This window comes from Alternaria dauci, chromosome 3 (assembly GCF_042100115.1).
Source record: "Alternaria dauci strain A2016 chromosome 3, whole genome shotgun sequence".
Taxonomy (NCBI): domain Eukaryota; kingdom Fungi; phylum Ascomycota; class Dothideomycetes; order Pleosporales; family Pleosporaceae; genus Alternaria; species Alternaria dauci.
The window spans coordinates 1,305,352-1,320,860 of NC_091274.1; the positions used below are offsets into that span (position 1 = coordinate 1,305,352).

General features: G+C 53.3%; 5 protein-coding genes across 5 annotated transcripts; 2 read left to right on the top strand and 3 right to left on the bottom strand.

The window, feature by feature from the left end:
* Positions 1-1,947: 1,947 nt before the first annotated feature.
* Positions 1,948-5,011, bottom strand: ACET3X_004090 (uncharacterized protein). The gene is made up of 2 exons (XM_069450256.1): positions 3,233-5,011; positions 1,948-3,185 (listed from the first exon to the last, which is right to left on the bottom strand). Exons 1-2 carry the CDS (start codon positions 4,434-4,436, stop codon positions 2,221-2,223), a joined length of 2,169 nt encoding a protein of 722 aa, XP_069308068.1. The 5' UTR covers positions 4,437-5,011; the 3' UTR covers positions 1,948-2,220.
* Positions 5,012-5,801: 790 nt separating this feature from the next.
* ACET3X_004091 (uncharacterized protein) lies at positions 5,802-8,421 on the bottom strand (the record flags this gene model as incomplete). The annotated part of the gene is made up of 4 exons (XM_069450257.1): positions 5,802-6,099; positions 6,148-6,550; positions 6,599-8,361; positions 8,414-8,421. The coding sequence occupies 4 exons, from the start codon at positions 8,419-8,421 to the stop codon at positions 5,802-5,804; spliced, it is 2,472 nt and encodes an 823-aa protein (XP_069308069.1).
* Positions 8,422-9,170: 749 nt separating this feature from the next.
* On the top strand, positions 9,171-9,492 carry ACET3X_004092 (uncharacterized protein; the record flags this gene model as incomplete). The annotated part of the gene is made up of 2 exons (XM_069450258.1): positions 9,171-9,255; positions 9,341-9,492. 2 exons carry the CDS (start codon positions 9,171-9,173, stop codon positions 9,490-9,492), a joined length of 237 nt encoding a protein of 78 aa, XP_069308070.1.
* Positions 9,493-10,603: 1,111 nt separating this feature from the next.
* Positions 10,604-11,630, top strand: ACET3X_004093 (uncharacterized protein; the record flags this gene model as incomplete). Its single annotated transcript, XM_069450261.1, has 2 exons — positions 10,604-10,948; positions 11,202-11,630. 2 exons carry the CDS (start codon positions 10,604-10,606, stop codon positions 11,628-11,630), a joined length of 774 nt encoding a protein of 257 aa, XP_069308071.1.
* A 309-nt stretch (positions 11,631-11,939) lies between these two features.
* Positions 11,940-13,023, bottom strand: ACET3X_004094 (uncharacterized protein; the record flags this gene model as incomplete). Its single annotated transcript, XM_069450262.1, has 2 exons — positions 11,940-12,515; positions 12,577-13,023. 2 exons carry the CDS (start codon positions 13,021-13,023, stop codon positions 11,940-11,942), a joined length of 1,023 nt encoding a protein of 340 aa, XP_069308072.1.
* Positions 13,024-15,509: the final 2,486 nt, after the last annotated feature.

Genomic DNA, 15,509 nt, shown 5'->3' on the forward strand with positions numbered 1-15,509 from the left:
AAGCTGTCCTTTTTCTAAGCCTTGCAGCCTCACACATGGCAGCCGCGACTACTTTGGACTCCTTGGCCAGCGTTCTGGAATCTTCACGGAGAGCGGTCAGTGAGCTGTCCAGCGATTCAGGACACCCTCGTGGATTGTCCACTTCATAACGACAGGCCACATCGGGGGTGCAGCGTTGGACTCCGTGGTGCTCAATGGATGGGAGCTGAGAGGGAGCTTGGGCCAGCTACTATGCTCGATGTGGCACAAGGGCTGGCCCGAGCCAATGGAAGAGATCCACTCTCGCATGCCCAGCATGTCTCCCCCGCACTTTTGACTATGGTCGCAGCGTGCTCGAATGAACCGTCTCACGTCTTGAACACTGGTTCAGTATCCGATTGAGGCAAAAAGAAGAGGACCGCTGACAGACAGCGAAGAGCAAATCTGTTTGCGATGTTGCTTGACTTTTGAAAATTGCGCCAAAATGTCGGTGTAGCGGTTGTTGAGCGCACAGTCGCAGGGGGGATCACCATAGGTTTAGCGATGTCGGCTCCCTCCCGTCACCATGCACAGCACGCATTTGTGCCTGTATGATCGGCTCTCCACCCACTGCGCATCAGCTTTCGGTGACACTTGACTGGACAAATGAGGCGGGAGATAAGGAGGTGCCAACCAGCCTATAGTATTTTAACAAGACGTCAAGATCGGGATCGTGCGATGCAGATATGCCCACCCTGTCTGTAAGCATCATATGATCTGGGGGTGACGGTGTTCTGCTTGGTAGTTTGTATCTTGAAGCTGTGCAGGCTCAGCGGCCTCAACTCGGTGTCCTTCCAACCAGCCTCTGTAGCACAGACGGTCACTTTCGACCAGAACTTTTGGGTTCCACTCGCAAAGTCTTCCCAAAGGAGTAAAGTGAAGCTGCGAGGCTGTGAGGTCCATGAATAGATGCGTCCCACCGCCCTGACAAAGACACGCAATTGCCCCACTGCAAGCGCCTTGCGTTGGTAGCGAATCCTGCTCCGATCATGTCAAGCCCTTATGCTCCACCTGTGTTCAACCCGTCGACAGCGTTTTCTTCGTGAAAATACCCAAAGTGTAGTACTATCCAGCCGCAAAATTTGCCATCAAACAGCAAAAGTCGGCCTGATGGTCTAGTGGTATGATTGTCGCTTCGTAAGCCTCCCCGCCTGCCATCTCCCCTCTGTTCGCCCATCTAACCATCCTCCCAGGGGTTTTCCACACCTGGATACAGTGTATCTGTTCTGTGACAGGCCCCGGGTTCGAATCCCGGTCAGGCCCTCCCGACCTTTTTTGCATTTCCCTCCTTTCTGTTGTTTCTTCTTTGCTCTTTTTGCTTTTCTGCCGGCTGGTTCGAACAGGTAGATCGTGATATTCAGCTGCATACAGTTTTAAACAGTTCATGGTATGTTACTCAGGCTCTCTCGACCTTTTTTGCCCTTCTTTCCTTTTTTGCCGTTTCGTTTTCGCTCTTTTTGCTTTTTGTTTCGCAAGATAGTTCGAACGTGATTTAGTGACTTAGTTGTGCTTCAACAGAGTCGCTAGATAGTGATATTTAGCTGTATACAGTCTTGAACAGTTTGTGATATGTTACCTAGGCCCCTTGGCCTCTTGCATGATTTTGCCTTTTTGCATTGTTCTTTTGGCTTCTTGGCTTTTCGCCAGACGGTTCGGACTGTAGTAGTGATTTAGTTTTGCTTCGACAGTCAACTGTATGCAGTAAACAGCTTGTACAATGTCACTTCACCCGCCTGACCTTTCTGCCTGTTTTCTATTCTTCAGCCACCGAACAGTTTTGGAAAAACACAATTATGCAAGAGTGGCCGCATGTCGTCTCGAACGGCTTCTACACGTCGCAGTTGACAGTCGTTGTGCACATCAAAGCCAGTCACTGAACATAAGCCAGAGCACTCGCTCACATGCAAGGCGCGATCAGGTTAAGCTCAAGCCGCATTTCGTGGTATCTACGCTCGTCTAAACCAGGCACTAAAATGCCACAGGGTAAAATGTCACCGCAAAGCCATCGTCTCAAAGCAAAACTCCCTCGCGTTCTCCAATCCGGGGGTATCAATGACCCTGAGGTGCACGTGAAGCAATGAAAGTGGTATCCAAACAAAACGTGAAGCGACAGGTACGGCGCATATGCATCGTGAAATCCGTCATGAAAGTATTCGAAAGTCATAAAGGAATAGGAGCGAAAGAACGACATGGACCAGAACATCACCGCCCGTCGTACGAGTCGCTTACCCAGCCGTTGTTGCTGCCGCCAGCATACATGGGCTGCTGACTCGCCTGCTGGTAGTCACTCTCCTCCTCATAGTATTCGCCTCCGCTCGACGCGTCAAAGCTGCTGCGACCGCTGACGTCGCCGTCTTCGTCGGGCGGTCCAGCCGGGAGCTGGTCCCACTGGATGCCCGCAAGCGCAGGGTACTGGGCTAGAAGTGCGGCAGGCAGGAAGGGCTGTGGAGCTTGCATGCCACCCGCCTGAGGGAACGGCTCAAAGCCAGACTGTCCAGGCATCATGCCGTTGAAGCTTTGAGCTGGCATTGGCGCGAACATGCCGTTGCCATTGTTCAGCTGCTGGTTCTGGCCATCCCATTCGCCCTTCTCACGTGCCTCCTCTTCGAGCAGGGGCCGGATACACACGCGACCTGCCTCGGATCGGAAGTGGCGTCCAAGGGCATCTGCACGCGCAAAGCGCCTGCCGCAGCCCCAGTTGTTGCCGTTCTTGAGGTTGCCACGGCACACAAATTTCTTCTCGCCCGAATGGAGGCCTTCATGTCGCTTGCGGTCATGTTGGCGGGCAAAGGCTTTGCCGCAGACACTGCAGACAAACGGACGTTCGTCTGTATGTGTTCGCAGATGCGAACGGAGGTTATAGGCCCGTGTGAAGCGCTTCGGACACAGCGTGCACTGAAACGTTGCTGGGTGCTTCTGTGTGCGCTTTGGATTCGAGCCATCGGCGGGCGCAGGTCGCGATGGATCTGCAAGATCCAAGATATAGTCGCGGTTCGGCACGCTAGACGTAGACGAACGGCGCGACGACTTGTTCGAGGGCGACGGAGAACGAGACTTGGCTGCGTTGGGGGACAGTGAACGGTGCACTTCTGAGCCTGGTGTGGATGCGCGCGAGCTGGCACTGCTGAAAGGATCAGATCTGGCGCGAGTCCTGTTCCGGCTGCGTGCTAGTATACGGTTAGGGATGTTTGTGCGACATGACCGGGCTGCTTACATCTGTCTGGCGGGCTCAACGCATCTATTTGATGCTCAGGCTTGGGCGGCTCAAAGCTCGCTTGTCGCGACGGCGGTGCAAAGTCAATGTTGATTTCCGGCGGTGACATGGCATCGGCCTGGCCAAATTCAGGCACGGGCTGGTTCAGTGAGGGAAACGGCTCGGCTTGACCTGGGTAGCTATTCATGTCCGGCGGCGCGTATGGGTTCATGTTCTGGTTGAGGCCAAACGTGTCAGGCTGGAATGGCGGAAGAACGTGTTGGTTCTGCGGGAGCAGACGAGGCGAGATATGAGGGCTGTTACCCGCGCTGATGTGCGCACTGCTGCTGTTCAGGTTGAATCGGTCAAAGCCTGGGACAGGGTCCTGGAACAGCTGAGGATCGTTCTGCGCATGGAGGAGGGGTGACGGCTGGTCGGCGTCCAGGCTATCCTGGTGGTGCAGGTACGGGGAGTTGTGTACCGAGGACGCAGCATCGCTGTTGCCCCTGGACCTGGACCTGTGTTGGCCAAACCCGCCTGCCATCTGCCCCCATTCTGTAATCTGGCCGTATGCTGCGCTGGGATCCAACGACGTGTGTCGCGAGTGCCCCGGTGATCTGAACTGACCCTGGTTCATGTTTGGCGACGCATGTGGGCTTGGGGTTTGGTGGCTGTTCATGCTGGGCAAAAGGTGCGGCGGCGTAGGCGCGTTGTGCTGTGTGGCTGCCATCTGGTGCATAAGATCCGAGGGATTGATGGATTGGTTGTGTTGCGACTGAGCGTCGAGCATGTGTGGGTCAAGCGTACTCCCAAGATACGGCGGGAGGGATTGGTTCTGGCCGAGGTCGTTGCCCGGGAAGAAGTTGTTGAAGTCGGGATTGTTAGAGTTGGCAATGTCAAGTGGGTCGGGCGAGATGTTGTTGCTGCCTTGGGGGCCAAATTGCGGCGTGTTATGCTGCGAGATGGACTGTGTCGCTTGGAAGAAGCTTGGGTCGGCAAAGTTGTTCTGCTGGGGGAACTGCTGTCCTTGGCTCGTGGTAAGGAACTGGGTGCCGTTCAGCCCTGCGCTTGTGACTGCGTACGAGGATGGGTCTTGGATAGAATCGAAGCCCAAGCCGACGTTATGCTGGTGCTGGAAAGGCGCATGTGGGCTGGGCGAGGGGGAGTGTGCCTTATGAATGCGCTGGCTTACCGAGGGAGAGCGCCCTCGCTGTTGGATATCCATGATGTAGGTATTCGCGTGTTCCCAAGAATAGGTGGGATGTGGAGGACTGAGCCCTGGAGGCCGCGCTTGGGCCAGCGTGGAGAGCTTCGTAAACACCAAGAATCAAGGGCAAGCTGTGAATGGTCCGATGCCCTCCAGGAACACGCAATGTCCTCTGTTTACTGGCTTCTCTGCTGAGGCTGATGAGTGTGAAGGAGGCGCAGTGGTTGTCGTCGGTCACAGAACACAGCCCACCTCACGAAGAACGACGACGCTGGAAGCGGCCTAGCCCGCTATTATTAGCCCCGCAATGGGAGAGCCCGCTGCAACGCTCCCTTGTGCGTTCCTCTGTTTCAGAGTCTCGAGAGACGTGAAACGATAAGCTAGGGGATGCGTTATGCGTTGTTGTTGTTGTTCTGCCTGCCGCTGGCGACGGTCAGTGAAGCTCGGCGTGCGCTGTAGCAATGGCGACAAGGAAGCGCGAGTGGGCGTCGTTGAAATTACGCGCTGGTCGAAGTTGATCGTTGGCGCGTGATTATCGCAGAGCGATCTAGGACTGTTAGGTTCGGTGGAATCGAGCTGACCGCTGCTGTCACTCGAGGTCTTGGGAATGACAGTGCAACTCGCCCCTCAGCCCCCAGCCTTATACAACGAGATCGCCTGCCTGCAAGTCAAGCGTAGATTCACGCGAGCCCGTCCATTGGTGAGGCGTCGAATAGCCGGGCAGTCGAAGACCGTTGGGGAACACCATAATGACGCCCAACTGTCACAAAACTCTCGATATCACACCCTCGACAATCAATCACATCTGCAAAACTGCTAGTCTAATCTTACAGACCGCGCGAAAGAGTCGCGCGGAGGCCGTCCAGCGAGCCGTCGCGTCCGTGAGGTCATTACCCGGGGCCCACAAGAGAGTGTTCTTTGCACTGCCTCACTCGAACCAATGTCGCAAGGCACACTTCCTCGAGGCGGACTTCCATCTCCACACATACCAAGCTCTTATTCCCGTTCTCGACAATCTTGTGAGATGCATTGCCATGGTTGATAATAATAGTATATTCGGTCCCACATACGTGCATGTACATTGAATCTAAACCTTGGCTACACGCTTCATGAGCGAAACCATGCACCGTACAATGTCCATGTGCCAAACACATGACCACTAACTCATGAAAGAGATCCGCGGGTTAGTGCATTCGCGCCCGCATTAGGTCTACCGACGTCCCGAGTTTTCCATGCATCGTAGAAGCTCGCACGTGCTACGCATCTGCCACAGCAACAGAAAGTCTCGCATTTCAGTCGGAGCAATGTAATGTCCTTGTTCTGACAATGGGTATCCTAGAGAATAATGTCGGTGAGAATAAATTGCCGCTTCAGGCCCACAATTCAACCAAACTTCAGGCCTTGTGCAGGATCCCATCGCCCATCCTGTGGAGGACCAGCCGAAGGTCGAGCATTGCCGGACGATGTTGGCACACCACCAAACCGAACCCCCACTTCTGGTGTCCACATACCAGATGGAGGGGGTACGTTTGCTCTGGTCGGCGTCGGGGCTGCTAGCGGTTCTTCTGCATGTGCAGTGGCACCATAATTAGGGTTTTGTGCGTCTGCCTGTTTCTGCTGATGCAGCGAATTCGTCGTTGCTTGCTGAAGACCGAGGGAGCTCATTCGAGTAGTAAGATCGCTAGAAACATTAGTATGTGTTTTGGAACCGATCATTTCATTCACGTACCCCTCCAAGTGTGACGCCTCTGACTTGCGGTTGTAAGCAAAAGTCCGCGCTTCATCTCTAAATCGGTTCACGATCTTGGCGAGGTCATTGTAGAACTTGCGTCCAACATCGAGATTCGAGATGATCTCCTTGTACTTGAAGTATGCGTTCTCCAGGTTCTGCAGTGCCTGCTCACGCTTCTTCGTTGATTGGTCGCCGCGACGAGCGATTAGGAATGCTGCGTTTGCCTCCTGCAGTCGCTTAATGGCCTCCGTTTGCTCAGTCTCTTCGTCTTTGATCATGTCTTGATCAGCATCGTACATCTGGAGACGCTTGTCGAAGAGCCCTTCGAACTGCACAGCCTCGATTGTCTGCATAGGGTACTCCCGCTCTAAGCGAGCAGCTTCGCGCAGCAGTTCCGGATCTAGCTTACTGTTAGGATATGGTCTGTGTAAGGATGCGTGACACTTACTTATATCGTCCTGCTTTGCCTTTGTTCGCAATGCCTCAATCTTTCGTCTTCGCCTGCTTTCGAGCCTACTGACCTCGTTGAAGCTACCGCGAAGCTTACCAGCTTCGCGTTCGACATCCCCGGTGATTGCCGGTCTCCTGCCACTTGGTACGTAGTTTTCAAGCTCATGATCCGGTCCGCTGAGTAGTCGTATGAAGTGCTCATTCTCCTGCAATTTTGTCTTCACAATATTGTCGCTGTTAGTGGCAGCCTTGAAGTAGCCATCGATCTCATTGATCTGGGCATAAAGCTTGGGCGCAGCCTGTTCAGCAGTCGGCCGGGTCCAGCGTTCTGTGCCGAACTTGCGTCGCGCGCCTTCGTCCTCTGCGGCTTCCGACCTAAGTATGTCGACGCCTTCTTGGTAGATAGCCTGGTCCGTGTACATGAGCTTCTTCGTATCCTCCATTGAGCGTAAGAGACGATTGATGCCATCTTGCTGGCGAATCTCTTCAGCGTGTGCTACCAGACCTGGGGGTAGTCCTAGTGGCTTCTCAAGAGCCTGCAAGGAGCCGGGTAGATTCAAACTACGGAGGACCTCGTGGATCTTATTGGTTAGCCCCTCGAGCTCTTCAACAATGGTACCATTAACCAACCGATCACGGCGGTCCACATAGATACTAGCGGCCAGGTGCACGGAGTATGGTACCAGCTTGGAGAAGAGTGCTGGGCCAAGCTCACCGCGCTCTCCTAGCATCGAGTTGGACTCAGCTATCTCCTTTGGGATTCTTGACACAACCATGTTGGCTCGGTCAAGGATTTTGAGCTCTGCTTTTGGGGGAACGGGTAGCAGGTAGATCATGTCGTTGTCCTTTTCGGCCCGCTTCAGGTCTTCCGTGATGCGATTCTTCAGGCCGTTCAGGTCTGCAAGAACGACCTTGTTGATGTAGCGCTGCTCCTTGAGGGCCTCGTTGACGCAAGTCAGACTATCACGTAGCCGTGCAACCTCCTCGCCGTACTTGCGCTTTTCGAGCGAATCACAGGCTGCACGGTATTGAGCAGCAGCAGCAAAGTGGTGGTGCTTTGCCGTCATGTGGTGTATCCACTCGCTGCTGATAGCGTCCGACTGTATCCCGGCGTCTCCCGCCTCGTTGTAGAGATCAGACACGCGGGCGGCTAGTTTGGCAATGGTCGCATCCTTCATTCCATCCTTGACGGCCTTTTGCCAGAAACACTCCTGCCCTTGTGCCAACATTAGCTTTTCCAAACACTCGAGTGTCATCAGATCCATGTCCTCTGGCGGCTCTGTCCGCAGATCGGGCAGGATGGTATTCCTCAGATGCGACAAGACTCCTGCGGCGAGGCAGAAGTTGTTGGCTGCCATCTTCAGTCCGTCGGGCGTGCTTCGGTTCGACGACATGGCTAGCTGCGAGTACATGGCCGCGAGGTTGAACATGATGTTGGCGAGTTCGAAGCGGAGATTGTTGCGCGATGTCGGCCGGCTCGTGTTGTATCCCAGCGCAGGATACCATGGGAACTCGACGCCAATGTCGACGGGGAACTTTCCGCTCAGCCATATCAGCTGCGCCGCGTACTGTTGAAGCTTGGGGATGTTGCTGGGATGCGGCTCTTGGGCGTGTGTAGCGACCGAACGTAGCTTCTCAATCGTCTCGAGGTCTTTGGTGAACATGTCTGGGTGTTGGTCATATTTGGAGGATATATACTGCTTGATCGCGTCGGTGAGGTTGACCGAGTGCGACCGCCGGAACGGGAGGAACAGGATATTGCTGGCCATTGTGTAAGTTTTGTCGTCTCGTGTGCTGGCTTGGCTGTACTCACGAGGCCATGGTAGAGAGGCGTTTGATTTTGTTTACACCAGTCGGGTGGGAAGACGTCACCGCCCGCCGCAAAGGCCCAAGCTGTTGGGCATAGGTGAGCGGTTGCAGCTTGAGCCCCGCGCTAGCTAACTAACGTGGGGCCGCCGCCTTCTCAGGGTTCATTCACCTGCAGGAACAGGGCCCAGCAACATGCGACATTGCCTACATATGCCCGCGTCGACATGTCGATATTGTATCAATCAGGTGCGTGCTCTGCCGCCGCACGCGACGCGCATGCGCGACTTGTAAAACGGAACGCGGCAATTTACGAGTCACTGGATCAAGGACACAGTGTCCTGATACGGTGGCATCAGCGATCAAACCAAATCGTCCGCTCCCGGACCCTCAATGAGCATGTTTCATGCCACCCAAATTCTCGGCACCTCAAACGAGATACGGACAGCGTACATGGCTGAGGCGCGCCAGGTTCCACAACCCGCAATGTCGTGATGGAAGCTCGATATGTCAGCGGGGGCACGACCACAATCTATAACAATCTAGCCGAATGACAACACCATCTTGAAACCTGCGCTTCCATTCTTCGTCTGGTCCATCCGCTAGTGACTTCCTATATATACCACTCACCACCGCCCTTCACAGCTGTCGGCCAAGTCCAACTACTACCGCGCCACACATAAGCCCCACGACCTGCACTAAGCCGCCGACATATTGCTAGCAACATCATTCTACTATCTCGCACCACCTTTACAACCTCCAAAATGACGCACACCTACAAGTTCAACGTTGCCATGAGCTGCGGCGGCTGCTCCGGCGCCATTGAGCGCGTGCTCAAGAAGCTCGATGGTCAGTTTTCCCTGTACTAGCCATGCGTTGCAGCACGCTGCATGTGCCAAGATCTGTGCGGAACTCGTTTCTAACCATGTTGCAGGTGTTGAGTCCTACAACGTGTCGCTCGAGACTCAGACCGCCGAGATTCAGGCAGCCGACTCTCTATCCTACGACACCGTCCTCGAGAAGATCAAGAAGACTGGCAAGACCATCAAGTCCGGCGAGGCTGACGGTGAGCCCAAGGACGTCTAAGCAGCGCAACAAAACCAATCCACCTACGACGACTTTCTAATACATTATTTTGGGGCTGCGGGCGATGGACATCACGGTCGTGTTTACGAGCAAGCTCTGCGCTGCCGCCACGGCCCTCTACATCTGGAGCGACGTTAGAGATGCCGCGATTGTTGAATAAAGGACACCCTTTACCACATACATTTACCTTGCCCTCTGACGTGAACTGAGTTTACTTTCCGCCTCGATTAGACCCGTTGCATCATTGTTGCAAGACTGTTCAACCTACCTAGCAGGTAACACCAACCTCTCAACAGCGATACACATGCGCCGTCATAGTCGTCCAGCGTCGCGGCATCTCGGTGTTTCGCCCAGATTGCTGCTGCCACAAGCGATGCGCAGACGTCACATGCCACGAGTTGAAGCCGGGTCGCCGTTGCCACTCCATTTGTCGACAAGCCACCGTGTCCAAGCTCACCCATCACCATTCCAGCTGCTATCTTTGTCGCAGTCAAATTTCCGGCACTGATGTAATCCCACGACAGCTGACCAGCAGAATCGAGTGCCTTAGCTCCAAGGCGCTCCGCCGAACCGCCTAGCCTCAAGCTCCATCCAAACTTTTCCGACTTCTCCCTTTACTTCCGCTCGCAGCCACCGTCTAATCATCTTTGACATGATTGCATGCGTTCAAGTGCTTACTTACCCACATTTCGGCGCACCCGTTACTCGTGCCGTCTACCGAAAGCACCCACGTGACGCCTTGCTATACGAGAGCATGGGTGTGGTCGGGAACAGTCGGTTCGCGAGCGGCTTCTAACCGGACTAAGTCAGCAAGCCTCCACGGGGCTGAGCCCCGGGGTCTCATCAATGCAGATCGGCAGTATTGTCAACATGTTCCAAGTAAGCGCGGGATGTGTATCCGTATGACGCTTGGGTATAGCATACACTACCCTTGTCACTGCTACCTTGGTTTCAGTCATGCAGATAGGCCTACAGGAAAGGTCATATAAAAGCCATCCTGAGGCCACACGGTGAGACCATCACGCACACTGCCAGCTCGCCCGATCAGGGAACACATTCATCTGTTTGGTTCATATCTCCACTTCTTCATACTATCTACCAATATATCCCCATGCCGTCTCCACCCAGAAGCTCAATATTGTTTCCGAGTTCGGCGGATCTGTTCTACTTCTGCACGACATCGTCGACCTCTGAAGAGGATCTCAACATCCACTACGCGCCTCCATCAAGGTCCTCGTTACGCATTGGCGTCATCGTTCTTGGTAACGATCAGATACAACTAGCCGACCTAGCTGCTCTTGACCTGCTCGCCATGGTCGGAAGGAACAGAATCTGCAGAACCAATGCCACGGCAGTAGCCTTGGAAAACGCCGTGGACGAAGTCGACATTCGATATGTCAGTGTGACCGGAGAGGGGAGTTTTCCTGTCACGGCTGGCACGCGAATGCCGGTGACGGTGAGCTAAACTTCGAATTGCTCCATGTCGAAACACGAGCGACACGACACACATACCTCCCCCATAGAGCCGTCTCCTTTGGCCAAGAAGAGCCAACCTTTTTGGTCGTGCTGGATTCGCCTGGTCTTGGCTGCCTTTCACAAGTGGTCATCTCTGACAGTCTGGCAGGGAGGTAAAGGTTAACACATGCCCCTGTTCCTGCCCATCGTTCGCACCAGCATCCTCTCGAGTACTGTAACTGACGTCTGCCCAGAACTCATTTGCAAACGCGCCTCAATTCGACATTCTTGTCATTCCTGGATCCTTTTCGTCAAGCGCGTTGTCGACGGAGGCGACGTCATTTCTCACCTCGCAATGTCTGAACCCCAACCTCATCGCCATCATGAGTATTGCTTCAGGCATATGTCACCTCGTGCAATCAGGCATTTTACGCGGAACACGAGCCGCAGCACCCAAATCCTTGCTTCCAACTCTCCAGCACCAATATCCCGAGACACTCTGGCAGCATTCAGCCTGGGCTCGACATGAAAAGGTCTGGACGAGCAATTCACCGGTCTCAGCGCTCGACATGGTTTCGACATGGATGCGCGAGTACTTTTGGGATAGAAGCCAGGTTGTTGAGTATGCTCTTACAGCCGCGGGCATGGGATCACTGTACGATTACGATCATTGTGATTATTGATGATCTCTTGATATGGCATGGGCATTACCAAGGTGTTTTGTGCGGCATGATCTCAACTCTGTATAACAAAGTCCCTGGTTTGGAGTATATAGGGTGCTTTTGGGTTGTATACAGATCTATGAGAAACTTTGACTTCAGTTGGTACTCATATGTTCACAGCCTAGCTTGCATGTAATCCTGTGGATAGCCATCCAGAGCCAGATTCAATTGCGCCTCTCCTTGCGCCTAGCCCTCGCCGCAGTTAAATCCCCAGTTTTCTCCATCTTTCCCCCTCAACAACATGCTCGTTCTTGTATATCCCACATGCTCCTAACTAATAGAATGCATAGCCATCGCCATTGCCCTAGCCTGGTCCTCATTCCGCCAGATATTCTTCTCCGCTTTCTTCTTCCGCCGAAGCTCAATAGTAGAATCAGTACTGAAACTAGACCGAACATTGGCTTCGTCCAAGCCGGGTCTAGTATCATCCACGTTGATGGCTTCAACAATGTTGAGATGTGTAGACGGCACGAGTAGGGCGTCTACGTCCGAGCTGTCGATAATCTCATTGCTGCTGTTCAAACTCGTTGCTGCTGAGGTTAGAGAGCAATAATGTGATGCTAGGCTGCTTGCTTCCCCAGTCATAGATGTAACGTCGCCCCCTCTCATATTGACGACAGGCTTAGCGATTAGTCCAGCAGGTGCGCGTGTCTCTTCCAGCCATTTCAGCGTCGCCGCATCTGGGTTGTCGGAGCCGTGGTATATGTTCAGCCCGTCTTTGTACGGAGATCTGACAGGGTTGAGTAGAAGCACTTCTCTGTTGTCACGGCGGACGTGGTATCTGCCTTTACTATTTGGAAGATCAAACCGCGGTTGCAGCGTGCCTACTGCATCACTCTTCTGAATCTGGATGGTGATGTAATAGGTCAGTGTATATCTCACATGCGGTTTAGATAGCGGTACTTACAGTAATGAAAGTATGCTCCAGTTGTTGGCTCTCTGGAGCGAGAGGTGAAAACGATCCAGTGACCAGTATTGGTGCTTTAGGTGACAACGAACGTGCACGAAGTCCGCTTCTAGCGAACTCGGGATGTTGGAGCTGTGTCGCAGCTCTTGGTCGAGTAGTGCGACTGCTCGTGTCTACCACTGGTGTAAGGGATGATCCGCTTCCTTGCATGCTTCTAGATGCCATGTCCACCACGTTGGTGTCTCCCAGAGATGTATTTTTCTTCAAAGATCTTCCCCACTTTCCGCCCTGCTTCTTGTTCTCCGCTTCCTTGACCTTCTTTACTCGTCTACCTCTCGGGTGCTCCCAGCCCCTGCTGTCAGACTGTACCCGATCGTATTTGCTGTTCGGTGGCTGGATACGGGCAAAAGATGTGTCTGAATTGAGTGCTTGGGTCGATATGAGCATCCCATTTGTTGCCGTAGAAAATGATTTACCATTCCTGGGCCATCCGGTAGCATCTGCTCCCAATCCTGATGGTTTTTTCTCTTGGCATTTCATCGGAGGATCCCGTTTTGAATACGTCTTGTATCTCGAACCTGAAGGCGCAGCGAGAATGAAACGTGTAATCTCCCCTGCTTTGGAGATGACCGTCTGCAAGGAGTTCTGACGTTTGATAGGAGCCGATTCAACGAGTTGTGGTGTAGATACGATAGAGGGGTAGCCGATGGTACGATATTGCGCGTTCCGTTGTTGCGGTACAACCTGGGCTTCAGCTGTAATATGGCCATAGCGAGGAAGATATTGAGATGGCTTAGGTGAGCCACAAGGATGATGTTCACCCGAAACTGTCAAATGCTCGCAATTATGCCGTTTGTCGATTGACTGGCGTCTCCTTACCGCAGTGAAGCTATTGCCTGCCACCATTGTGCTCATATCAGGCTCTCGCCGTCGCAGTTCCTTCTCCTGTTCTATGTTCATATCACGTATGCAATCCGCTTCTTCATAAACTCTTCTCTCTGTTTGTATCCGTTGCATCGCACGCTCATGCTCAACTCTCCGGTATGCATCGGTTTTTTCCAAACCTAGCACGTCCATCAAGTCATCATCAACAGTGCCGGCGGATAGCAATGATGGTGATCGGCGACTATCATCATCACAACTTTCGAAAGCGTCGTCTTCGGACGGGTCGGCTGGCAGGCATCTGGGTGGGTTTGGTGGAGGGAGTTTGGGCGGTGGATGAGGATGTTGGCTGGCCCACCTCTTGTTGCCCCTTGGGCTTACAACATGACTCCGTAATGCCACGGTTGTGTCGATTAGAGGCGAGCGCGGCCCATCTCTTGTTAGTACATCAGCTCGACCGTCAGTCATTGGAGGCTCGCGGATAGTGAATGGCCGCGTTTCTGGGGCCATCAGTACTGCTGAAGACAGTTGAGGTCCAAAATACTGATTGAAAACTGCCTCGGTACGAGCCTTGCGGATAGAAATATCGTCCGTATCTCTAGAATCCGGGGTATTGGAGCCTTGGCTTATATCTATCCCTTCAAAAAGTTGACCATCTCGCCTCGTATCGATGGCAGAGGGTATTTCTGACGTCCCTTCTGTTGTTCTGTTAATCCTGCCAGCACGAGTGATCGGGAACTGCGATCGCACACTTCGCGGCCCTCGACTTTTCGGACGTCCAGCATAGTTGATTGGAGGAACATCTAGGAAAATGCTGTCCTTGTCGACCGAGTCTTGCGGGGAAGTAGGCCCAAGGGTTTCATCAAGCTCTTCGGTGTCAAATGTCTTCCAAAATGACTTGAAGCCGTTCCAGCCTCCACCGCGAAGACGGACCAAAGGGGACGAAATGTCCGATTTGGAGATTTTCTGACTCTCTGACATGACGCGTGTAATAGGAGATGTTGGTGAAGAATGAACAGTCAAGTAGTCCTGCTTGTTCGAAGCTATGTAGTTGCCATAAGCATCTCTCCCATTACTCAATGGAGACATTGGGCATATAGGTCGGGAGAATGGGCTGCCGGGTGGCGTGTATTCTCGGTTCCCAGTCAACGGAGACTTTGGCGGAAAGAGCGAGAGACTGACGTGTCTAGAAGGGAAGGGGCGGTCCGAGTTGCTGGTGGCCTGCCTTGGGGAACTGGGCTCCTCAGAATCAGGGCCGAGAAACCCTTGTGCAAGCCAGGCTGACACATTTGTATTCATCTTCTCAACACTGTAATCGGAGGAGGATGAAAATGTGTTGTTGGAGCAGTTCGCGCGGTTCGTGCAGGTTGCTGAAGCTGTTCCGCCGTCGGGACTTCCTTGTAGAGAAGGCACGCGTCCCCGCATCTCGATTTGCTTGACAAGGCCCTCGCTTGGATCTCCCATAGCCAGTCCAATACAACCAATTGAAGCTTTCGAGTGTATTTTGGATAGATCTGATTGTAGTGGTCTGGAGTAACCATCGCAGTAACTCACTTCGGACGCATCTTCACTGCAGCAAAATTCTTCCAGAGTATCATCTGTTCGCCTTCTCATCGTCATCGTATCACCCTCTTTTCCACCGTCCGAGCGTAGAGACGGTCTCATGCTGATCATACTCTTGCCTTCCAAGGTCGCTCCGACTAATCTCTGCTGTATTTCCGTCGACTCATGACCAAGCTCTTGAGGGAGATTCCGAGAAACAGGAAGTATTGGGGCGCTCCTAGGGCTCGCGGGTACAGACCGAATAGCGTGTACTTTCTGCTGATATGCTGAACCGCTTCGTAGGTGGCTGCGGATAGGGATGGGTGGGGGTAATATATGCGGCTCTGCGGGAGTTGTACATTGAGCCATGACGGGGGGATATCGGTAAAACACGCCAGGATTGTGAATATGAGCTATATGCAAAGGGATATAGCCTGGCAAAGGGTGCAAAAGTTAGAACGTGAAGCATGGTCACTTCAGAGAGGGATGACCTGCGTAACCGCGAGAAG